The sequence below is a fragment of the Aquarana catesbeiana genome, linkage group LG08, assembly GCF_042186555.1.
Source record: "Aquarana catesbeiana isolate 2022-GZ linkage group LG08, ASM4218655v1, whole genome shotgun sequence".
Classification (NCBI taxonomy): Eukaryota; Metazoa; Chordata; class Amphibia; order Anura; family Ranidae; genus Aquarana; species Aquarana catesbeiana.
In genome coordinates this window covers 77,156,108-77,180,424 of record NC_133331.1, presented here as the reverse complement: position 1 = coordinate 77,180,424, position 24,317 = coordinate 77,156,108, and the positions used below count along the sequence as shown (strand labels likewise).

Sequence of the window (24,317 nt, the reverse complement as noted above, 5' to 3'; positions counted from 1 at the left end):
ATATTTTCTCTTTTTTTAATGAGAAATATTTTTTACACATTTTTTCCTTTCACTTAATAGTAACCCCTTTTTTTGATACTTATCACCTTTCATATATACACGTTATAGAAGTACATTCATTATTATATACACGTTTATTGATAGGATTTATTATATATATATATATATACACACATATATATTTTTTGCCTACACATGTACATATACACATCTTTTTTCACATTCTTTGTCATCTATTTACATGTCACGGTTTTGAAAACATTTCTCAATCAGTTAACACACCAAATAGCCAGCAGATGCCGAGACCTCATTAAATTGGCTTCCAGCTGAGACTCAATGACCATCTAATTGGTCAATCATGTGATACCCCATTAAGCTATATAAGAGTTTGTCTTTTTAATATTTGTTAGCTATGAGTAAGCACTCAGTCCTGAGTGCGAAACGCGTCAGCTTACCTGTACTTTCTGCATGACAGTCTTGTTGTTTTGATGATCCCATTTTTTCAATAAAGTGAAGTTTTTTGACTACATCCAGTGTGCGGCATCCAAATCTTCTCCTCCATTCAAGCCTGCCATCTTTTTAACACAGATACTTTCTTTTAAGTACTCGCCGACAGGGCTTTTTTTCAGCGGGGGCGCGGGGGAACGCAGTTCCGGCACTTCCAGCACTAGGGGTCTATTGTTGCAGAGGAGGTCTACTGTTTCTGGTGGGGGATCTATTGTTGTGTAGGGGGAGTCTTATATTGCTGGGGGTCAGTTGTTGCTGGGAGAGATCTACTGTTGAGGGATGGGTCTATTGTTGGCTGTGAGAGATCTGTTGTTGATGCCAAAAGCCTATTGTTGCTTGGGGGGAATTTTGTTGCGGGTGGTCCATTGTTGATGGGGGAATCTATTGTTGCTGGGGGGGCTCTATTGTTACTGGCTGCAGGGGATCTATTTTAGTGCTTTTCTTGTTATCATTACCAAATTCCATAAAAATTCCATACAAAATTACAAAATGATACTTGGTTCTATATTCTCTAAAAAAGGCAGTACTGGGAGATAGGGGTAGGGGGTGAAACCAAGGAATGGTGCTAATAAGTGGGTAGGGGCGGAGAAAAGAGGTGACTCAGAAAGGGGGAGTTCCTGCACCTATTCTCTAAGAAAAAAAGCCCTGCTCGCCGATGCCAATTACTGATACGTATCGGCCAGGAAAAGTAGGTAGAGGGGTGGTTGGGGGGGGGGGGAGGAGAGTAGAGGGTTACGTAAGGACAGGGTGGGGGGAGCTAGAAGGGACTCTGGGAACACAAAGGACAGAGTGAGCAGCGCCATCTAAGTGCATCTAAGTGTATTATGACCAGCTGTACGTGATCTCGCGAGGTCCGCACGCGCCCGCCGCAAGCTCTGTGAGTCAGACTACCGATCATCTCACGGAGAGGAAGAACAGGGAAATGCTGATGTAAACAAGCATTTCTCCGTTCTGCCTAGTGACAGGACACTGATCACAGCTCCCTGTAATCGGGAGTGGTGATCAGTGTTGTGTCACACACAGCCCCTCCCCCCCACAGTTAGAACCACTCCCTAGGACACACTTAACCCCTGCAGCGCCACCTAGTGTTAACCCCTTCACTGCCAGTCACATTTACACAGGAATCAGTGCATTTTTAATCGCATGATCGCTGTATAAATGTGAATGGTCCCAAAATAGCGCCAAAAGTGTCCGACCTGTCCGCCATAATGTTGCAGTAAATATAAAAAAAAAAATCGCTGATCGCCGACATTACTAGTAAAAAAAAAAACTTAATAAAAATGCCATAAAACTATTCCCTATTTTGTAGATGCTATAACTTTTGAGCAAACCAATCAATAAATGCTTATTGCGATTTTTTGTTAACCAAAAGTATGTAGACGAATACATATCTGCCTACACTGTGGGAAAAAAAATGTTTTTATATATTTTTTGGGGATATTTGTTATAGCAAAAAGTAAAAAATTTTGCTTTTTTTTCAAAATGGTCACACTTTTTTGTTTATAGCGCAAAAAATAAAAACCGCTGAAGTGATCAAATACTACCAAAAGAAAGCTCTATTTGTGGGGAAAAAAGGACGTCAATTTTGTTTGGGAGCCACGTCGCATGGCCGCGCAATTGTCAGTTAAAGCGACACAGTGCCGAATCGCAAAAAGTACTCTGGTCAGGAAGGGGGCAAATCCTTCTGGGGCTGAAGTGGTTAATGTATAAAAGGTAAAAATACACTCACAAGGTTAAAAACATATCCAGCATAAATGATGAATGTGGTGTTCACCCGCTCTACTCTTGGGTGTGTAGCACCCTCTACCTTAGGTCGGTGCTAGAGTTAGTTTTTTTGGCCAGTGCAGGTACATTTAGGCAGGCTCCTGTTTGTTTTGATCTGGGGGCTGGGGAGTGGTTTAGTGTAGGCTGGTGACTGGAAGATAGCATCACCTTTTGGTTACCTCCCTCTGGCCTCTGGAAGATTCTAGAAGCAGAGGAGGGGAAGAGAGGTGGAGCTGTCTGGGGTGTGGTAAGGAGCCCTGACCAATCCCCAACTAGGATTGGCAGGGGGCAGGCCTCCATAAATACCTTGGTTCAGCCCAGCTAGGGAGGAGTTGTTCGGGTGGAAGAACTGAGAGATGGAGTGTTAGGCTGTCGGGGCCTTGGAGGGAGCCCCCCCAGTCTGGGGGGGTGACCTTGGGCCAGGGCTCGGAGCTGTGAGGGAACCTGACACAACCCAAGGGGTGTCCTGAATGGAGCAGGAGAGGACAGCGGGGAACAGCGCCAGGCAAGTCTTCAGGAGGGATCCACCAGGTGTTGCTGACTGACAGGCACAGTTAGGAGAGCTGGGAGAGGCATGCCAAAGGGGCCTGGGAGTCTGAGATGGATGTAGAGCCAGCTGGAGAGACTGTGATGCTACTGGCATTGAAGTCGGGCTGCTGCAGCCAGGAGGACTGTCAGAGTCTGCACAGGACTGTGGGATCACCTCAATACAGCTAGCACTAAAGACTTTTTCTATTGCTATCGGTTGCTACACCAAAGAGGCCCGCAGTCCCTGCCAGCAAATGGCAAATCCTTAAAGTTGGGCCTAATTCAGAGTTGGGCCTAACCATGTGCTAGCTGTGCCAGGAACCAAGTATTGCACAGGAGAGGCAGTAACAGTCTACAAAGAAGCGTTGTGCTGGAGAAGTCTGGAGCTTTAGAGGATGTGAATAGAAGTTCCAATTAATCATTTCATCATTTAACACTATTGATTCTGGGCATCCCATAATCCGTTTACCCCATCCAAGTTTTTTTCCTCAATAAAATAACAAAAACAAAGCTGATGGACTGTTCATTGTATGGGGAGTGACTGAAAGTGAATGCCAGGCTGGGCAGGGTGACAGGTGGAACTACTTCACTCAGCGGCCCCACGAGGGTACCGCTGCAATTAGAGGTCCCACCGAGATCCACCTCATCCTGGGTAACCTGCTAGTCGTTGCCCCAGCAATGGAGACCAGGGGGAACTCTGTTTTGTATCATTGAGGATTAAACCCAGGGGAAAGACTTGTGTGCTCTGCCTATTGTTCAGTGCTTTAACAAGTGTCGTTGTCCATAGCAACCAACAAGGACAAGGTTGTTACTTACTGTTCCTGCTACCTAGTTACCCCAACCAGTGGTGGGAGTGACACTTCTTGAATACCAATCCTGCAACTCAGGAACTGTTCACTATGTGCTGTTACCCGTGGAAACCACGCCGGGTGACAGCGATTGTGGATTACAAATATGTCCAGGGTTCTGCTAATGCTGGACATCTTGAACTTTGCTCCAAACTCCTGCTTAACCACTTCAATACCAGACACTTTCGCCCCTTCCTACCCAGGCCAATTTTTAACTTTCAGAGCTGTCGCATTTTGAATGACAATTGCGCGGTCATACTACACTGTACCCAAACACATTTTTTATCATTTTGTTCCCACAAATAGAGCTTTCTTTTGGTGGTATTTGATAACTGCCGGGGTAAAAAAAAATACGGTTTTCTTTGTTTCTGTTATAAAATTTTGTAAATAAGTACGTTTTCTCCTTCACTGATGGGCACTGACAGGCACTGATGAGGTGGCACCAATGAGGTGGCATTGATGAGCACTGATGATGGGCACTAATATGCAGCACTGATGGGAGGCACTGATAGGTGGCACTGATGGGCACTAAAAGGCTGCACTGGGATGCATACTTATGGGTGGCACTGATGGGTGGCACTGATGGACACTGATAGATGGCACTAGTGGGCATCACTGATAAGGAGGCACTGGCAAGCATTAGTGATGGGCACTGATTGGCATTGATTTTGGCAAAGATTGGCATCCCTGGTGGCCATGGGTGGCATACCTGGTGGTCATCAGTGGTGGCAATCCCTGGTGGTCTTGTGGTATCCCTGGTGGTCCTGGGTAGGCATCCGCAAGGGGGCTGCGCTGATAATCAGTGCAGACCTCCCTATCAGGAGAGCAGCCGATTGGCTCTCCTCTACTCACGTCTGTCAGACACAAGTGAGGAAAAGCCAATACATGGCTTTTCCTGTTTACACTGTGATCAGCCGTGATTGGATACGGCTGATCACGTGGTAGAGCCTCCGTCAGAGAGTCTTTACTGAAATCGGTTTTGCGGTGTGTCAGACTGACACGTTGCACCACCATTCCCGCGCCAGCTATTATCCTGAAAGATGTCATATGACGTCCAGTCAGGATAACGGAACCACCGCCCAGCTGTCATTCTGCTATAGGCGGGAAGTGGTTAAAGACAGTAAAGTATGCCTGAGTGTGTCTACTGTTGCAGAGGGTGATCGGAAGCAGCCTGTGGGTGCCTGCGGGCAGGACTGTGTTATATCAGCTCTCTACAAGGAGACATTGGCTACCATGTTTATTGTTGCTACTGGAAACCACCGGACAATTCAGCTACCATCTGCCTTCAGTTGCTTGGACACGGTCTGCGCCAAGCGACATGTCTGGACAAGTCCTGCTAGCACCAGCATGCCTGCAAACTTCAGTTCATCTAACAAGGGGTTACAAGCGCATGCCCAGGGAGGAATGTGCTTGTCAGTTCTGTTGGCGCCAGCTTGCCTGGAAGCGAGGGGGCGGTGCCACACCCTGGAGGAGACCAAAAGTTTCCTGCTAGCAGCAGACACCACGAGGCAGCGAAAGATAGTGGAGGGTGGTTGACTACTACCCACTTTGCAGTAGTTGCCTGAAATCCAGGAGCAGGCGCTGGTGGACACTGGCATCCGGCTGCAGCCTCGTGGAGGGCTCGCCTTGGGAGTGATTGACGGAGTGGAGCGACTCTTCCTGCACTGTCCTGAGTGCCAGATTCCGATGGAAGAGGTGACTGCTTGGGCCCGGTGCGGCCATTGTGGGGAGCCACTCACCCGGCTGGGACTCATTAAGCAGGAACCGCAGTACTACAGTGTGGACCTGCTATCAGGACTCTGTACTTTCAAACCGTGGAAGAACCGGAAGGCCGGAGAGGGCCAAAGATCACCCCCTAAAGGCAGAGAGACATTGCAGCCTAGTGACTCCTCCGTGAACATAGAAGACATATGCGAAGGAGAGACTGCCGTGACCTGTGGCCTGGCAACCATGAGTACTACACTATGGGAGCCAGAGGCTTCCCCTGAAAAGCCGGCCAACATTAAGTCTTTTTCCCTTGTAGTCCGGAAGAAGCCATTAGCAAGTTTAGGTGAGCCGGACAAGAGGGTGAGGGCCGGGTCATTGGGGTTCTCCCAGACTGCTGACCGAACTTGGGTCCTTGGAGAGGCTGACAGAATGGTCATCCCCTGAGGAGAGTTCAGAGGAAGAGGAGTGGGAGACAGGGAGACAGGAGGTTCCCATGCCCCAGAGACCCAACCCGAGGCCGGCGAGGATACCCAGCCTACAGTAGGGACCCCTGTCTGCAGCAGCAAACTCTTTGTGAACATACCTTCCACCACCCAGACCAGAGTGCCCACCTACAGGCAGTGGGTTGTGAGATCCCAGGATGCCTGTGTCCTGCCAGGGAGAGGGAGGCCTAAGGAGTTGCCCCGGTTCTCTCGCTTCCAACAGGAAATAAAGCGAAGGGTTGCTCTGGAGTGGGGTCTGGACTATTCATATGTTCCTCCCTAGATAATGGACATCGTGGAGAACTCCCAGGAAGAGTGGGAGGATGACCTTGTCTGTTTCCTGCACGTTCCCAAGCACCTTTGGGTGCCGGAGAGTGAAGCTTGGGCCCGATTCGTGGACATTCGCCAAGAATGGAAGCTGGGACGTGCCATCTACAAGGATCAGGTACTCATCATGACGGTGGGTCAGCCTTTGAAGAGCCACTCGGTCTCCATCAGGGAGGAAGGGGGAGTCAGGAAGAGACTACCTGATCCCCACTTTTAGGGGAACTGTTGTAGTACAGCCATTACTTAAAGTGTTGCATGGGCTGCAGGAAGGAAGTAGCGTGTACCTTTTCTTCCCTGATTGCAGGAGCCAACTAGCCTGCCACCCTATGTGCCTGTCAGAGAACTGTCTGCTGCAAGGACACTTAGGTGAAGTTGTTCCTGAACTACCTCTTTGGAGCCTGTTCGTTCGGGAAGGACTGTTCACTTATTGTACATATGTTTTTTTTATTGTGGTGTTGTTTGGTTTTAACCCCCTTCTGACAGAACAAGATAAGGAAAATGTGTGTGATCTTGTTGCTCAATATTCTCTGCTGAAAGGATGCTAACCCCCTTTCAGTGGAGGTCGTGTACAGTGTAAAGTTAGGTGTAAGTATAAGATGTGTTGTTCTTTTGTTGTCTTTTAGGATCCTCAGGGATGGGACGGCTGTCCATCTCCATCTTCTTGGAAAGACAAGACTTTCTGCGAGCAGAGTATCTTTTTCGAGGAAGGGGTGCTCTGGCTCAAAATGTGTATATGTTGTTAGCTGCAGGGACTTGTAGTTAGGAGTGCCTTATTCATTCTGTACAGTAAATGTAAATACTCATCAGAAATGTATAAGGAAATGTATACAGATATTTAAGGGATGCCCTTGCTCCTGGGCCCAGGAGCAATTTTTTTTCAAATTTCCTCAGCTGAGGGACCAGCTGATTTGTGGTGGGGGGTGAGTTTAGCACCCTCTACCTTAGGTAGGTGCTAGAGTTAGTTTTTTGGCCAGTGCAGGTAAATTTAGGCAGACCTTGCTCCTGTTTGTTTTGATCTGGGGGCTGGGGAGTGGTTTAGTGTAGGCTGGTGACTCACAGATAGCATCACCTTCTGGTTACCTCCCTCTGGCCTCTGGAAGATTCTAGAAGCAGAGGAGGGGAAGAGAGGTGGAGCTGTCTGGGGTGTGGCAAGGAGCAGGCTTCCTTAAATACCTTGGGTCAGTTCAGCTAGGGAGGAGTTGTTCAGGTGGAAGAACTGAGAGATAGAGTGTTAGGCTATCGGGGCCTTGGAGAGAGCCCCCAGTCTGGAGGGGCTCGGAGCTGTGAGGAACCCCACACATCCCAAAGGGTGTCCTGAACTGGAGCAGGAGAGGACAGCGGGGAATCCTGCCGGGCAAGTCTTCAGGAGGGATCCACCATGTGCTGGTGAGTGACAGGCAGAGTTGGGAGAGGCATGCCAGAGTGGACTGGGAGTCTGAGATGGCTGTAGAGCCAGCAGGAGAGACTGTGATGTTTCTGGCGTTGAATTCAAGCTGCTGCAGCCAGGAGGGCTGTCAGAGTCTGCACAGGACTGACTGGGATCAGTAGTCCACCTCAATACAGCTAGCACTAAAGACTTTTTCTATTGCTATCGGTTGCTACACCAAAGAGGCCCACAATCCCTGCCAGCAAATGGCAAATCCTTAAAGTTGGGCCTAATTCAGAGTTGGGCCTAACCATGTGCTAGCTGTGCCAGGAACGTCTGGAGCTTTAGAGGATGTAAATAGAGGTTTCATCGTTTAATACTATTGCTTCTGGGCATCCCATAATCCATTTACCCCATCCAAGTTTAATCCCTCAATAAAATAACAAAAACAAAGCTTTTGGACTGTTCATTGTCTGGTGAGTGATTGGAAGTGAATGCCAGGCTGGGCAGGGTGACAGGTAGAACTACTACACTCAGCGGCCCCACGTGGGTACTGCTACAGATGGTAGTCACTGGTGTGTCGGTGGCCAGAGGTCTGGGGGCGCTGGTGGCTCCCAGTGCTTTCTGGTAAACTTGGAGACACTCTGTGGCACTGATGACATACCCAGAAGTGACGTTGTAAACTCAGAGTGTCTTTGAATATACGACGAAGCACTGGGAGCCACCAGTACCCCCCAGACCTCTGGCCACCGACACACCAGCAGCTACCACCCGAGTAGAGCGGATGAACACCACATTCATCATTTATGCTGGAGTAGTTTTTAAGCTTGTGAGTGTATTTTTACCTTTTATACATTAAATGTATAAGCTCCTGAAGAAGAGTAATTTCTTTTTGTGAAATTCGTTGAGTCAGATCTCTGCCCTTTTGCCAAGACATACAGATACAACCCAGTATAGATAGGCATGAATTCGATATGAATGTATGTTGTATATGCCCGTCCCAAAAAAACAACAATGCTCTGCGCTTAGTACAATATTCTAACGGTATATGTGCGGCACATAAATGATTATATGACTAGTAGCAGCTGCTCAAATAGTAGAACATGTATATAGGCAATAATTAATCAATTAAATTAGATAAATATATAAATACACAATTATAAATATATAAAGTGTCTCTTCAGTATTGCAGCAGCGCTGTGCACCCCAATTGAACAGGGTCTCTTTCTTAATCTAATTCAGAAAGTTCAAACACGCATCTGATAGCCAGAGTCCCACCAATAAATAATCAAGATGTATTCTGTGAGGGTAGTAATCCTTTCACCAAGCGATACACCCCAGCACGTGGTGTATCGCTTGGTGAAAGGATTACTACCCTCACAGAATACATCTTGATTATTTTTTGGTGGTTTCTGGCTATCAGATGCGTGTTTGAACTTTCTGAATTAGATTAAGAAAGAGACCCTGTTCAATTGGGGTGCACAGCGCTGCTGCAATACTGAAGAGACACTTTATATATTTATATATTTATAATTGTGTATTTATATATTTATCTAATTTAATTAATTCATTATTGCCTATATACATGAATTCGATATGTTCTTGAACAATGAGGCAATGTATTAATATTGATTTTGAGCAATATAAGTTTTAGTTACCTTTTAACCACTTCCGGACCGGCTCACGCCAATAAACATCGGCACTTTGAAGAGGGATATCCTTATTATGGCAGCAGCTAACTACTATAATCCTGGTATCCTCTTCTTCAGTGAGCAGTCTGGTTTCAGATAAAAGTGGTCTCTGTGGTGGATTTGTCATGCTTACATTCCTTGTAATAGGAATAAAAGTGACACAATTTTTTTTTCAAAAGAACAGTGTAAAAATAAAAAATAAAAGGTAAAATAAATAAGAAAAAAAAAAAAAACAAATTTTAAACGCACCCCGTCCCACCGAGCTCGCGTGCAGAAGCAAACGCATACGTTAGCGGCGCCCGCATATGAAAACGGTGTTCAAACCACACATGTGAGGTATCGCCACAATCGGTAGAGCGAGAGCAATAATTTTAGCTCTAGACCTCCTTTAACTTAAAACATGCAAGCTGTAGAATTTTTTAAACGTCGCCTATGGAGATTTTTAAGGGTAAAAGTTTGTTGCCATTCCACGAGCACAAATTACTCTGCGTAACATTATCTTTCACAATATAAAAAAAAAAATTGGGCTAACTTTACTGTTGTCTTATTTTTTAATTCCAAAAAGTGTAATTTTTCTCAAAAAAGTGCGCTTGTAGGACCGTTGCGCGAATACAGTGTGACAAAAAGTATTGCAACGACCACCATTTTATTCTCTACGGTGAAAAAAAATACATAATGTTTGGGGGTTCTAAGTAATTTTCTAGCAAAAAAAACTGCTTTTAACTTGTAAACACCAAATCTCAGAAAGAGGCACATTCCTTAAATTAAATTAGTGGTTAAATTAATTGCAAATTATAAATAAAAGGAAATTTAAATTTACAATAAAGATTGTGTTGGGTACCTTAAGTCCATTTTCTCTCTAGGTGATATATTCTATATTATAATTGAGGATTAAGCTCATTTGTTCTTTACTATGACTGCCGAAATTGATAAATTCTGAGCACCATACATAGACCCTATTTTGAAGAAGCATCAATACGGGTTTTGTATACTTTGTTTGCATATGTGTAGTTGAACTTTTAACAAAAACTTAAATCAATTAAGATTAAGGGCACTTTTGTAACAAAAAATACTTTTTATATAGGCCTGTATAGGCCAAAATTTTTATGATGTAAATATAATAAAAATTTGGTATGTACGAATTATTGTATCTGTCTATATGTGATCCCAGATGTTGCATATAAAGTCCCATTTCCCTTTATAAAAATTGATGCTCAATATATAAAATACAAATTACTCACCGTATTCTGACACATGGAACTCTTGGTGAGCATTAGGAGCAATGATCGTATAGATTCCCAGCTGTGATTCTGAATCCAGTGGAAGGGAAAGATCGATCATGCCTTTATCGGGTATTATGTTTAACCACTGTCCAATGCGATTCAGGTTCGGATCCTTAAAAGAGAAACAAAGCACCATGTGCACAGTTACCCTTTTATCTAATACATAGGAGATAATAAAGCACAAAGTGTGTTGATAAAGGTGAAGTACACTCATTACAGAAATCAAATGAAAATGTTTGTGCTATCAGGTTATTTTCCACTTGCAGTGTGTATTGCAAATGCCTTAACAGCAAATGGAAGCAACAAAGTAATTAAGGACATAGTACACCTTTTGATACAAAATGGTATTATATGCACTCATGTTAATAAAATGAAAAATGGTTATTTATTAAATATTTGCAGTCTGCAGAGCATTGCAACTGTGATCAGCACATCACGTTGCAATGCAAAGGCTCCTGCATTGTGTACATCTTAGCCAGTGTTAGGTGGCTGGAGGAAATAAATAATGGACTACAAATATGGTGATGTTGCAGGAGGGGGGCAGATGCAGTGTTAATTTCATTGATTAAAATATTTTCATCATAATTTTCATCAGCAGCATGTTTCCAGTGACGAAAGCAAAACTAAAATTACTCAGAATTTTCGTCAATTGTCGAAAACTATGACAAAAATCAATTTACATTTTTTACAATGAATGAAAATGTGAGCTTTGTCTATAAAGCCTGTGAGTGTCTCCCCTCCCAGCAAGATAGGTACCGATCATAGCGTTCTTAGGACTTTGCAGCATTGCAGGCCCCCTCAGATGACTGCCCAGAGCACTATGCAGCATTTACAGGCCTCCTGACCTTCTAGAGACCAGAGCACTGTGTGCAGCATTACAGCATACTTACTAACTGTCCCAAATTTCCTGGGACATTCCCGGGATTTAGACTATTTTCCCGATTTTATTGTTTCCCGGGAAATGTCCCGAGAAATCCGTTTTTTCCCGATTTTTCGCCGCTGCCGTCTGCCACCGCTAGAGGTCCGCGGCCGGCGGAGACGTTGTCTCCGCCGGCCGCCATTTTTATGAATACTAGGAACACGACTGGGTGGCTACAATACAGACGGAGCTCCTGCCTGCCTCCGCCCCGCCTACCCCGCCCCGCTGCCGGTCTGTTATGGAAAGGGGCGGGGGTTCTATTGTAACCACACAGCCAGCGGAGACACTATTTTCTATACCCCTCTGTTCTGCAGCGGCGGAGACACCGCAACTAGGACACCTGATGTAAGGGGGCTCCGCTGGGAACACCTGATGTAAGGGGGGCTCCGCTGGGAACATGTGATGTAAGGGGGGCTCCGCTGGGGACATCTGATGTAAGGGGGGCTCCGCTGGGGACACCTGATGTAAGGGGGGCTCCGCTGGAGACATCTGATGTAAGGGGGGGCTCCGCTGGGGACACCTGATATAAGGGGGGCTCCACTGGGGACATCTGATATAAGGGGGGGCTCCGCTGGGCACACCTGATGTAAGGGGGGCTCCGCTGGGGACATCTGATGTAAGGGGGGGCTCCGCTGGGGACATCTGATGTAAGGGGGGCTCCGCTGGGGACATCTGATGAAAGGGGGGGCTCTGCTGAGGACACTTGATGTAAGGGGGGCTCTGCTGGGGACACTTGATGTAAGGGGGGACACCGCTGGGGACACCTGATGTAAGGGGGGCTCCGCTGGGGACACCTGATGTAAGGGGGGCACCTCTGGGGACATCTAATGTAAGGGGGCTCCACTGGGGACAACTGATGTAAGGGGGACACCGCTGGGGACATCTGATGTAAGGGGGGCTCTGCTGGGGACACCTGATGTAAGGGGGGCTCCGCTGGGGACATCTGATGTAAGGGGGTCTCCACTGGGGACACCTGATGTAAGGGGGGCACCGCTGGGGACACCTGATGTAAGGGGGGTACTGCTGGTGTCATCTGATGTAAGGGGGGCACTGCTGGTGACATCTGATGTAAGGGGGGCTCCGCTGGGGACACCTGATGGAAGGGGGGCACTCCTGGGGACATAAGATGTAAGGGGAGCACCGCTGGGGACATCTGATGTAAGGGGGCCCCCGCTGGGGACATCTGATGTAAGGGGGGCACTGCTGGGGACATCTGATGTAAGGTTGGCTCCACTGGGGACACCTGATGTAAGGGGAGGCTCCGCTGGGGACATCGGATGCAAGGAGGGACTCTGCTGCGGGCACCTGATGCAAGGACGGACTCTGCTGGGGGCACCTGATGCAAGGATGGACTCTGCTGGGGGCACCTGATGCAAGGACGGACTCTGCTGGGACACCTGATGCAAGGACGGACTCTGCTGGGACACCTGATGCAAGGACGGACTCTGCTGGGACACCTGATGCAAGGACGGACTCTGCTGGGACACCTGATGCAAGGACGGACTCTGCTGGGGGCACCTAATGCAAGGACGGATGGCTGGTAGCAGGCGACGTGGCAGGTGACACGCTCAGGGATCCCACTGATTAAGCATTATGGTGAGTTGAATGATTTCATTTTATATTACAATGTAATAATAGAAATAATGCACTTCAATTATCCTGACACCATAACAACCATGGTGCCGGGATGATTGAAGTGCTAACACCAGGTGTTTGGAGTATCTTTATCTGCTGCTTGTTAAACTTTCTAGAATACACATATTTCTATTGTTGTGTAGGATCTGGGGTTGCTGTCCCTCTGTCTCTCTCCCCCCTTCCCTCTCCATCCCTCATTCATCTCAGACTCTAACCACACCCCCTTTGAGCCACAGCCATTTAAGATACGCCCACTATTTTGCGTAAACCACGCCCATTTTGTGTCCATTACACATACATCCCAACTTTTTGGGATGGGAACGAAGGACACCTATTAGCAAAAGTATGTAGGCATAGAACACACCCCTTGCCACACCCCAATAAAGGAGAATTATACAAAAACAATGGTTAAGCCCACAATTGCCTAATGGGCCTCTTAGATTGTCCAGAGCCCTGTGTACATTACAGGCCTCCTCAGCCCATTTTACAGACCTCCTCAGACCGTTCAGAGTACTGTGTGCATTACAGGCCTCTTCAGACCATCCAGAGCACTCACTGTGAATTACAGGCCTCCTGTAGTTTCTTCAAACCTTAATACCATAAATAACGTGTCAGTAATTTTTTTATAATCCAGGAGTATATAATGAGTTTGGAAATTCTAGAGAAATGCTTGAATAATGCTTTATAATTGAACTAAACCCATTCGATTTTAGTTGATTAAAATGATTTTAGTTGACTAAAATGTACTCCAGATTTTAGACTAAAATATGACTAAAATTAAAACAATTCAGATGACTAAAATACAACTAAAACTAAAATGCCATTGTAGTCCAAAGACTATGACTAAAACTAAATCAAAAGTTGACATGAAAATTAACACTAGGAAGATGGGACCTGTAAGTATTCCCATTCACAGATCCCATGGCTTTGGTAAGTGGAGGGACGGGGCAGTTTGAGGGTGGGGAGTTGGGCATTAATATGGGTTAAAACCAAAGAAAGAAGAAGAATGCACACTAAGTGCAGTAAAGTTAAAAGCTTTAATGTTAAAATCAGATGCAAATTGGCCACTCACAAAATTAAAATAGAAAAAAGCATGTACTCAACACTCCGAGCATGGACGCTTCTCTGTATTCACACTTGTAGTCCTGGATAGCAGTGCTGTTAGATGGAGGAATGTCTGCAGTAGGGATGAGCCGAACACCCCCCGGTTCAGTTCGCACCAGAACCTGCAAACGGACAGGGGGGTGCTAATCAAAATCAAACGTGCTCATTTTAAAGGTTAATGTGCAAGTTATTGTCCTATAAAGGGTTTGGGGACCAGGTCCCGCCCCAGGGGACATGTATCAATGCAAGAGCAGTGATTTTAATGATGTTTAAAGTGAAAAAAAAGTGAAATATTCCTTTAAATATGGTACCTGGGGGGTGTCTATAGTATGCCTGTGAAGTGGCACGTGTTTCCCGTGTTTAGAACTGTCCTTGCACAAAATTACATTTCTAAAGGAAAAAAAGTAATTTAAAACTGCTTGCAGCTTTAATGTAATGTCGGGTCCCGGCAATATGGATGAAAATCATTGAGAAAAATGTCATGGGTACCCCCCAGCCCATTATCAGCCCCTTTGCGTCTTGTATGGATATTAAAGGAGAACCCCGCACCCAAATTAGAAAAGGGAAAGGCGTGGGGCCCCCAGGCCCTATATACGCTGAACAGCAGTATACAGGCGGTGCAAACAAGACAGGGACTGTAGGTTTGTTGTTAAGTAGAATCTGTTTGTAATTTTGAACTGGTACATTTTTAAAGTGTAGCTCCAGCAAAAAAATCTATTTTTAAGCTTTTTGGAAAACATAGGGAAGGGTTATCACCCCTGTGACATTTGTTTTGCTGTCTGTGCGCCTCTTCAGAAGATTTCACCTCACTCTCTGTCCCAATGACAAATGTTTTTAGAAAATTTGTTTTTTTTTAGTGAAACAAGGATTGGTGATAAAGCATCAGTGGAGAGGAGACACGTTTTTCCCATATTAACTCTTACAGGAGAGAATTTCCCTTCCTAAGGGTAGATTTCATCTCACTTCCTGTTGTCTCCTTCCGTTTGCAAGTAGGAGTCGTTTGTTATCAATCTTCTTTTTATTAAATTTTTAAAAAAAGTAATACACATCATACCATCTTCAAAAATATATACAAAAAAAAATTACTTTTAAATAATAAATGATCTTAATGATACCTACTTCTTCCTGTTTCTATAGAATCATCTAACTAAGTTCCTATTGCTCATACATACCTCAAAACATTCATTTCCTATTACTCATACATACATCTAAACATTCAATAAAAAAAAAAATCTTTTTTTCCCCCTTTTTTCTTCCTTCCCTTTCATCCCATTTCCTTCCCATTTCCCTCCAATTATAAATACTCCATCAATCTATTCGAGGACCGAAATTCCTCCCATTTTTGCCATATTTCTGGCACCTGACCCCCTACATACCCTTCTTCTCTTATCTGTTTTTCCATATATTCAATTTCATTCATTTCACATATCCATTCCAACACAGTTGGCTTATTTGTTTTTTTTTCCAATTTCGCGCTATAATTGTTCTAGCTGCAGTTGTCATGTGGTGAAGGATATCTATTTTGGATACCCTTATTGTATCTGATGTAAGGGAAAACAACAAGGTGCTTATATTTGGACTCCTTTCTACTCCTGACACTTTCTGATATATCTCAAATATTTTGTCCCAGAAGCTCCTCACTCCTTGACAACTGTACCATACATGATCCATAATCCCTCTTTCTACCTTACATCTCTAACACGTTTCTGTATTAACTTTGTTAACTATATTTAAAGCTACTGGGCTCCAATACCATCTCATTGCGATCTTATAATTTCTTTCTTGATACTTATTTGCTATAGATGTTTTATGTATTATTTCAAAGACTTTCTCCCACTCCTCCTCTGATATAGGATTTTCTATTTCCTTTTCCCATTTCTTCATTCCTATTAATTCTCTGAGGGAATCAGAAGGGAGTAATAAGTTATATATCTTTGATAATTTTTTAGTTGGTTCTTGTTCCTCTACTCATTTTTTTTCAAATTTTGTTTTTAGTCTATTTATCAAAGGTATTTTTAACTCAATGAATGTCTTTAATTGATAATATTGTAACCATTTGCTTTTATATTCAGGCCCCAGGTCCTGCAATTTTGGTAGTTTACCATCCACTAGGATCTGTTCCACCCTTGCATTCTCCAAAATATTCCATTTTAAGTAATTTGTGGTTTCTAAAGCTGGCGGAAATTCAGGGTTGGAGAACAAAGGTGTCATAGGACCAGTCATAGTGGAAAGTTTCCCCCTTTTTATTATAGTATCCCATATTTTTAATGTAGCATTTACAAAAATTGTTAATTCTTTCTTCTTTGGTTTTAAATGGGGTTTAATCCAAGGCAGGAACCAAAGTTGTGGTCCTATTAATTCCTCTTCTAAATTTACCCATTGTTTAGTTTCCTTATTATGATGCCAATCAATAATGCTGCTTGTAAGTATTTTGTAAAATCTGGTAATGCTAAACCTCCATTTTTTTTATTTCTAATTAAAATTTCTCTTTTTATTCGAGGGGTTTTATGAGCCCAAATAAAGCTCACCACTGCTTTTCTCAGTTCCATCATCAGTTTCTTAGGCGGGACTAGGGGAACTGTTTGAAAAATGTATAATATCTTTGGTAATATATCCATTTTTATTATGTTAATTCTTCCCATCCATGAAAATGTTATTTTATCAAATTTTTGTAATAGTTTAATTATTTTTCGGATCGTTGCATTGTAATTCAACTCCTGTAGTTGATTCAGGTCATTCGGAATAAATATTCCTAGATATTTAATTGCTTCTTGATTCCATTTAAAATAGAAAATCTTTTTGCAAAAGTGTTTATGTTTTTTTAATAATGATATATTCAGTACCTCTGATTTATCATAATTAACTTTAAAGTTACTCAATTCCCCAAATCTTTTAAATTCTTTTATTAAGTTTGGAATTGTTATGATAGGATTGGTTACATATATTAACAAATCGTCTGCATATACGGCTGTCTTATATTCTACATCTTTGATCTTTATCCCATTAATATCTTTATTTTTTTCTTATTGCCGTGATAAGATGTTCAATTACCAATATATATAATAAAGGGGAAAGGGGGCATCCCTGTTGGGTTCCATTTGATATTTTTACATATTCTGATAATATTCCATTTACTCTTACCTTAGCTCTTGAGTTGGAGTACAATGCAAGGATCCTACTAAGCATTTTGGTTCCCATTCCTATCTGGATTAGTGTTTCCTCCAAGAACCGCCATCCCACTCTGTCAAATGCTTTTTCCGCATTAACGGCCAGAAGACATGTTGGAATGGCGGTTCTCTGAACATATTCCACCAATGTGCAAGTTTTTATTATATTATCCCTAGCCTCTCTTCCTTTTGTGAACCCAGTTTGATCCAATTTTATATGCTTAGGTAAGATAGGTGCTCATCTATTAGCGATAATTTTTGAATATAGTCTTATATCTATGTTGGTCAATGAAATTGGTCTGTAATTATTACATAATGCATGGTCTTTCTCTGGCTTTGTTATCAATACTATATGAGCTTCTGTACTTTGTGGGACGAAGATTTGTGTATTGGATATAGAGTTATATGTTTTTTTAAGGATAGGAATAATTAAGTCCTGAAATGCTTTATAGAATCTAGAAGTAAATCCGTCGGGCCCCGGGCTTTTTCCCGGGACCAGCTCAGTAATGGCTTGCTGAATCTCTTCTGATGATATTTCTTTTTCTAGATCCTCAATTGTTTCCTCAGAAAATCTGGGTAAAGCTGTTTCCTCTATATATTTTCTAATCTCTTCCCTATTGTTTTCCTTTTCTCTGTTCCCTTGTTGTTTATTAATGTTATACAATCTGTAATAGTATGTATGGAACGTTTTAGATATTTCTATTGGGTCTGTAACGTTTGGGGGACCAGCTAGATCGCAGGACACAGGCTTTTCACTCAAAAGGAGATTTATTGAACTTAAATAGCTTTACAGCAGCAAAAACAAAAGAAAAAAAGGTTTCAGTCTCACCGACTTGCAAAGTCCAGAACTGCTATTGCAGTTAAACAGTCCTTAGTTTCTGTTGCAGGTACATTCCCCTAGCAAGAGGCTTCCAGGCAGGACACTGCTATTCACTGTTGCTGCACACCAAAACACCATCCACCATCCACATTCTCCTCTACACTCCTCCACACCCTCTCTAACTTCCTGTCTTGTTTTAAACCCATTTCCTCTGACAAGTGAGTTAACCTTTTTTTGTTCCCTTAAAGGGACCACAGTCCAAACAGAGGGGAAACATAGCGTCCTTCCAGGACCCAGCCACGGCGTCCTGTACATATCCCCCCCCTGTGCCCCAACGCCATGGAGGTGGAGGCAACAGTGGAGCTCAAACAATGGACTCGGGAGAGGGCATCTGCATTTTGATGCAGTCTCCCGGGCCTATGCTCCACTACAAATTTAAATTCCTGGAGTGCCAGGAACCACCGAGTAACCCTGGCATTATTCCCTTTACCCTGTTTCAACCATGTTAAAGGGGCATGGTCAGAAATCAGCCTAAACTTCCTCCCCAAAAGGTAATATCTGAGGGACTCCAGAGCCCACTTAATGGCCAGACACTCCTGTTCAATTATAGCGTAGTTTTTCTCCGCTGGTGTTAACTTCCTACTGAGGAAGACTACCGGGTGCTCCTCTCCATGAACAACCTGAGACAACACCGCTCCCAATCCTACATCGGAAGCATCAGTTTGGACAACAAACTCTTTTGAAAAATTGGGTGCTACCAGGACAGGGTGTTGGCACAGTGCAGACTTGAGCTCCAAAAAGGCCTTCTCAGCGTCTGCATTCCACTCCACCATGACCGATTTCCGACCCTTAGTCAGATCGGTTAATGGAGCCGCCAACGTGGCAAAGTTGGGTACAAACCTCCTGTAGTATCCCACCATGCCCAAGAATGCACGTACCTGCTTTTTTGTGAGGGGACGGGGCCAACTCTGTATAGCCTCTACCTTGCTGACTTGAGGTTTCACCACCCCTCTACCGACGATATAGCCCAGGTATTTCACCTCCTCCATTCCCAAAGCACATTTTTCAGGGTTTATTGTAAACCCCTCCTTCCAAAGAGAGTCCAGCACTGCCTGGACTTTGGGCAAGTGTGATTCCCAGTCTCTGCTAAAAATGACTATGTCGTCCAAGTACACCGAGGCATACTTCCGGTGAGGTCGTAAAATCCTATCCATTGCTCGCTGGAATGTGGCTGGAGCAGTTTGCAATCCAAAAGGCATCCTTTTGTACTGAAAACTCCCCTCTGGGGTAGAAAAAGCAGTTTTCTCCCTAGCAGCCTTAGTCAACGGGATTTGCCAATATCCCTTGGTAAGGTCTAACGTAGTGATAAACCTGGCTGGACCTAGTCTCTCAATAAGTTCATCTACCCGGGGCATGGGGTAGGCATCAAACCGTGAAACTTCATTAAGTTTCCGGAAATCATTGCAGAACCGCAGAGTCCCGTTGGGCTTCGGTACCAACACAATCGGGCTCGACCACTCACTCTGCGATTCTTCAATAATCTCCAGGTCTAACATCTTCTTCACTTCCTCTGAAACAGCCTTACTTTGGGCCTCTGGGATGCGGTAGGGCCGGACAAAAACTTTGACTCCTGGTTCCGTGATGATATCATGCTCTATGGTACTCGTGAGCCCTGGCAAGTCTGAAAATTTTTCTTTATTTCTCTGCAAGAACTCCTTTGCCTGCTGACTTTGGGTTTTAGACAGGGTATTTGCTACTTGGACACTCTCCACCCCAACCCGAGGCTCCAATCTTGCACTAGCCAGGGAGGTCACTGGTTCCCTCTCTGTCCAGGGCTTTAACAAGTTTACATGATATATTTGATAGGGTTTCCTCTTACCCAGTTGGTGGACTTTATAATTCACCTCTCCCACTTTTTCTACAACTTCAAAGGGGCCTTGCCACCTGGCTAAGAATTTACTTTCCACAGTGGGAATCAACACTGCTACCCGATCCCCCACTTGGAAATTCCTTATTTTAGCAGCCCTATTATAGACTAGTTGTTGAGCCTCCTGGGCTTTTTGTAAATGTTCCTTGACTAGTGGCAACACAGTTCGGATCCTCTCCTGCATTTGGGAAACATATTCAAGAACACTCTTCTGCTGACTAGGTTCACTTTCCCATTCCTCTTTAACAAAATCCAGTAGTCCTCGAGGTCTCCGCCCATATACCAACTCAAAGGGCGAAAACCCAGTGGAGGCCTGGGGCACTTCACGGATAGCAAACAGGAGAGCCGGTAACAGACAGTCCCAGTCTTTCCCATCCCTTTGTACAACTCTCTTAAGCATAGATTTAAGGGTCTTATTAAAGCGTTCTACTAACCCATCCGTTTGGGGATGGTAGACCGATGTGCGCAGCTGTTTAATCCGAAAGAGCTTGCACACGTCGGCCATAACCCTCGACATAAACGGGGTGCCCTGGTCCGTTAGTATTTCCTTGGGGAAACCAGTCCGTGTAAACAACTGGAATAATTCCCGGGCAATAGCCTTAGAGGAGGTATTCCGCAGGGGTAGCGCCTCAGGATATCGGGTGGCATAGTCGAGAATCACCAGTATGTAGGAGTGACCTCGAGCCGACTTCACCAAGGGACCCACTATATCCATGGCTATCCTTTCAAATGGGACCTCAATTATGGGCAGAGGGACCAAAGGATTCCGGAAGTGGGTCACCGGAGCGGTCAACTGACAGGTGGGACAAGAGGTACAGTATCTCCTTACTTCTGCTTTCAGACCTGGCCAGTAAAACCGGTCGGTGATCCGTGCCTCCGTCTTTTCAACTCCCAGGTGTCCCCCTAAAACATCATCATGGGCCAGGTCCAGGACCTTGCGTCTATACTGTTGGGGTACCAATAATTGCTCTACCACATTTTCTCTCACTTTGGTAACCCGATAAAGCAATTCATTACATATTGCAAAGTGTGGCCACCGCTCATTTGCACCTGGCTCTTGGGGAACCCCATTTATTATTACCACCTGTTCTCGTGCATGGGCCAAAGTGGGGTCCTGCATCTGGGCAGTACCAAATGCCCCCTGCGGAACACCCAAATCTGGCAGGGTAGGGGTAACGGCCACTTCCTCATCATCTTCCCCCAGCATTACCTGAAGTGGGGAAGGTTCCCCCCCCTCTTCAGTGTTCAGGTAGGTCTGTGAACCACACATTTTTACACCCTTAATAACATCAGCACTACTTTCATCACCATTAACCAAATCATTAGCATTTTCAAGAACATTCGGCATTTCAGGGTTATTTCTCTCAACCGCAGGAACAGAGGGACTAGTTTCTCCCCAGTCTCTGGACCGTTCAGGTAGTTCTCCTTGTCCCCACAGTTTTGCAAATAATGGACAGTCTCGTCCTATGATAACATCATGTACCAAGTTCTTTACCACCCCCACCTCTTGAGTACCAGCGCCACATGCTGTGGAGATGGTCACTGAGATGAGAGGGTACTCTCTAGTGTCCCCGTGAATGCACACCACCCGTAAAGTTTTTCTTACCGGACCGATCTTCCCAATTACTCTAGGATGGACCAGGGTTACCATGCTTCCGGAGTCCAGCAAAGCCCGGGCAGGGAGGTGGTTCACTTGGACTTCACACTCGAATTTCTCTTCTTCAAGATCGATATGTGTTGTACATGTTTTATGAGCATAAAAAGACCCCCTCCGAAGAACCCCGCATTCCATGGGCTCCTCTTGCAGTGGGCAGTGGGCCCGGGTATGACCCCAGGAATGACATCGCCAACATTGTACATCCCCTCCTCTCCGAACAGGAACAGATCGCTGAGAAGGTATCGGGAGTGACTCTGGCAGTGACCTTAGGTATCGGTCCAGCACGACCCGCTCCACGATTTGGAGGCCAGACAACATTTCGGGCTGCAGCCATTTTTTTACCAGTTGCACTAGGTCATGCATTTGAGACCGTGGTGGACGATCTGGACGATATTTCCATTGGTGCACTCGTTGGGCCCAAACAGCTGTAGTTACCCCCAAACGAGCCAATATTTCTGCCTTTAATGTTTGATAGTCTTTAGCGTGATCTGGTGGCAGGTCGAAGTAGGCTTTTTGAGGATCTCCGGTTAGGAAAGGAGCAATTAGGCCGGCCCACTGGTCCTGGGGCCACCTTTCTCTCTCTGCCGTCCTCTCAAATGTAGCAAGAAATGCCTCTACATCATCACTCAGGGACAATTTCTGCAAAAAATGGCTTGCCCTCACGGTCACCTGGTTGCCAGGGGCAACAGCCGCTTGCTCACGGCCCTGAGAAAGCTGCTGTACTACTTCTTTTAAGGCAGTCACTTGAGCCTGCATAACCTCTTGCTGGGTCGCTTGCTGGGCTGCCAACTGGGCCACCAACAGGCGAGTGTTTTCTTGCTGTACCTCCAGCTGGGTTGTTAAGCACTGATTAGCTTCCTCATGGCGAGTCTGCGCTTGTATATTAGCCAAGGACAGCTGTTTAATTAGCTCCTCCATTGCTTCAGCTTTCAGGGTTTGTGGGGCTTTAACCCAGGACATAAATCCACTGTACTGTCCCTTTAAATGTCAGTTTTAAGTCCAATACACAAAAAAAAAAAAAAAAAAACAGAAAGAAAAATGCCTGTTACTCTGTCCTGCCCGCATTCGAGCACCACTTGTAACGTTTGGGGGACCAGCTAGATCGCAGGACACAGGCTTTTCACTCAAAAGGAGATTTATTGAACTTAAATAGCTTTACAGCAGCAAAAACAAAAGAAAAAAAGGTTTCAGTCTCACCGACTTGCAAAGTCCAGAACTGCTATTGCAGTTAAACAGTCCTTAGTTTCTATTGCAGGTACATTCCCCTAGCAAGAGGCTTCCAGGCAGGATACTGCTATTCACTGTTGCTGCACACCAAAACACCATCCACCATCCACATTCTCCTCTACACTCCTCCACACCCTCTCTAACTTCCTGTCTTGTTTTAAACCCATTTCCTCTGACAAGTGAGTTAACCCTTTTTTGTTCCCTTAAAGGGACCACAGTCCAAACAGAGGGGAAACATAGCGTCCTTCCAGGACCCAGCCACGGCGTCCTGTACAGGTCGTAAGTTAGATCCCCATTTGTTTTTAAGATTTTTACTATGGAGGTCATGGACTGCTGTTCTCTTATTGTTTTAGCTAGTATTTTACCAGTTTTATTTCCATATTGATACCAATGTGTTCTGTTTTTATCCCTTACTCGAAGGGATTCCTCATCCAGCACGGCTTGTAATTCCATTCGTTAATTTTTTTAAATGATTTTATCACATGCGTTAACACTCTGTTTATGTTTTTTTTTCCAAATTCTCAATTTCTATCATAAGTTGAAGTTTTTTTTCTCTTTATCTTTTTTTTAATCTTGAGCCGTGCTTGATGAACAACCCCCGCAACACACATTTTAATGTTTTCCATTGCATGGAAATTGTTGTTTCATCTTTTTCGTGTATTAATAAAAATTCCTTTATCGCTTTTCTGATATCGCTTTCACAATCTTTGTCTTTAATTAAATTATCATTTAACCTCCATATCCCCCTTGTTTTTTTATGTTCGCTTATCTTAAGTTCCAAGTATATCGGGGCATGATCTGGCCATAGGAATCCACCTATATCTGTTGAGGGAGTCAAGTCATCATCATACCAGCTCGATTTATAAAACAGTCATCTATTCTATGATATGAATCATGTATATTTGAATAATATGAATATTTTTTTTCCGTTAGATGTTGAGCCCTCCAAATATCTACCATTTGATATTTACCCAATAAATCTTTAAATCCCTTTAATTGGTTATTCTTTCTTTGGGTATGGGTATTGGTAGTGTCCATTTTTGTATCCATTATAAAATTAAAATCACCACCCAATATTATTGTTCCTTCTGCTTTCTCCGTCGCATTCGACTAAGCCTTCTTCCCACTTTCAATTTGACCATAATTTGGTAAATAAAGATTAATAATTGTAAAAATGTTTCCATATATCATTACCTTTATAACCAAATATCTACCATCCTTACCCTTATAACTTTGTACTATTTGATGAGGTGTGTTCCTATGGAATGCAATGAATACACCTCTTGATTTGGAATATGAAAATGTATCATGGATCCAAGTAACATAATTCCTTGTTTATTTTCGGAATGTGATCTGAA

At 44.3% G+C, this 24,317-nt stretch overlaps 1 protein-coding gene across 4 annotated transcripts in view; it reads right to left on the bottom strand.

Moving 5' to 3' along the window:
- LOC141105859 (alpha-2-macroglobulin-like protein 1) overlaps positions 1–24,317 on the bottom strand; it is a 236,430-nt gene that overhangs the window by 160,474 nt on the left and 51,639 nt on the right. For 2 of the 4 annotated variants that reach the window (XM_073596004.1, XM_073596005.1), the window contains one exon: positions 10,462–10,615. In XM_073596004.1, coding sequence (XP_073452105.1) covers positions 10,462–10,615 — 154 coding nt within the window. Of the gene's footprint in view, positions 1–10,461; positions 10,616–21,681; positions 24,063–24,317 lie in introns of those variants that run through there. The other 2 variants (XR_012235667.1, XM_073596003.1) reach the window with 2 other exon arrangements.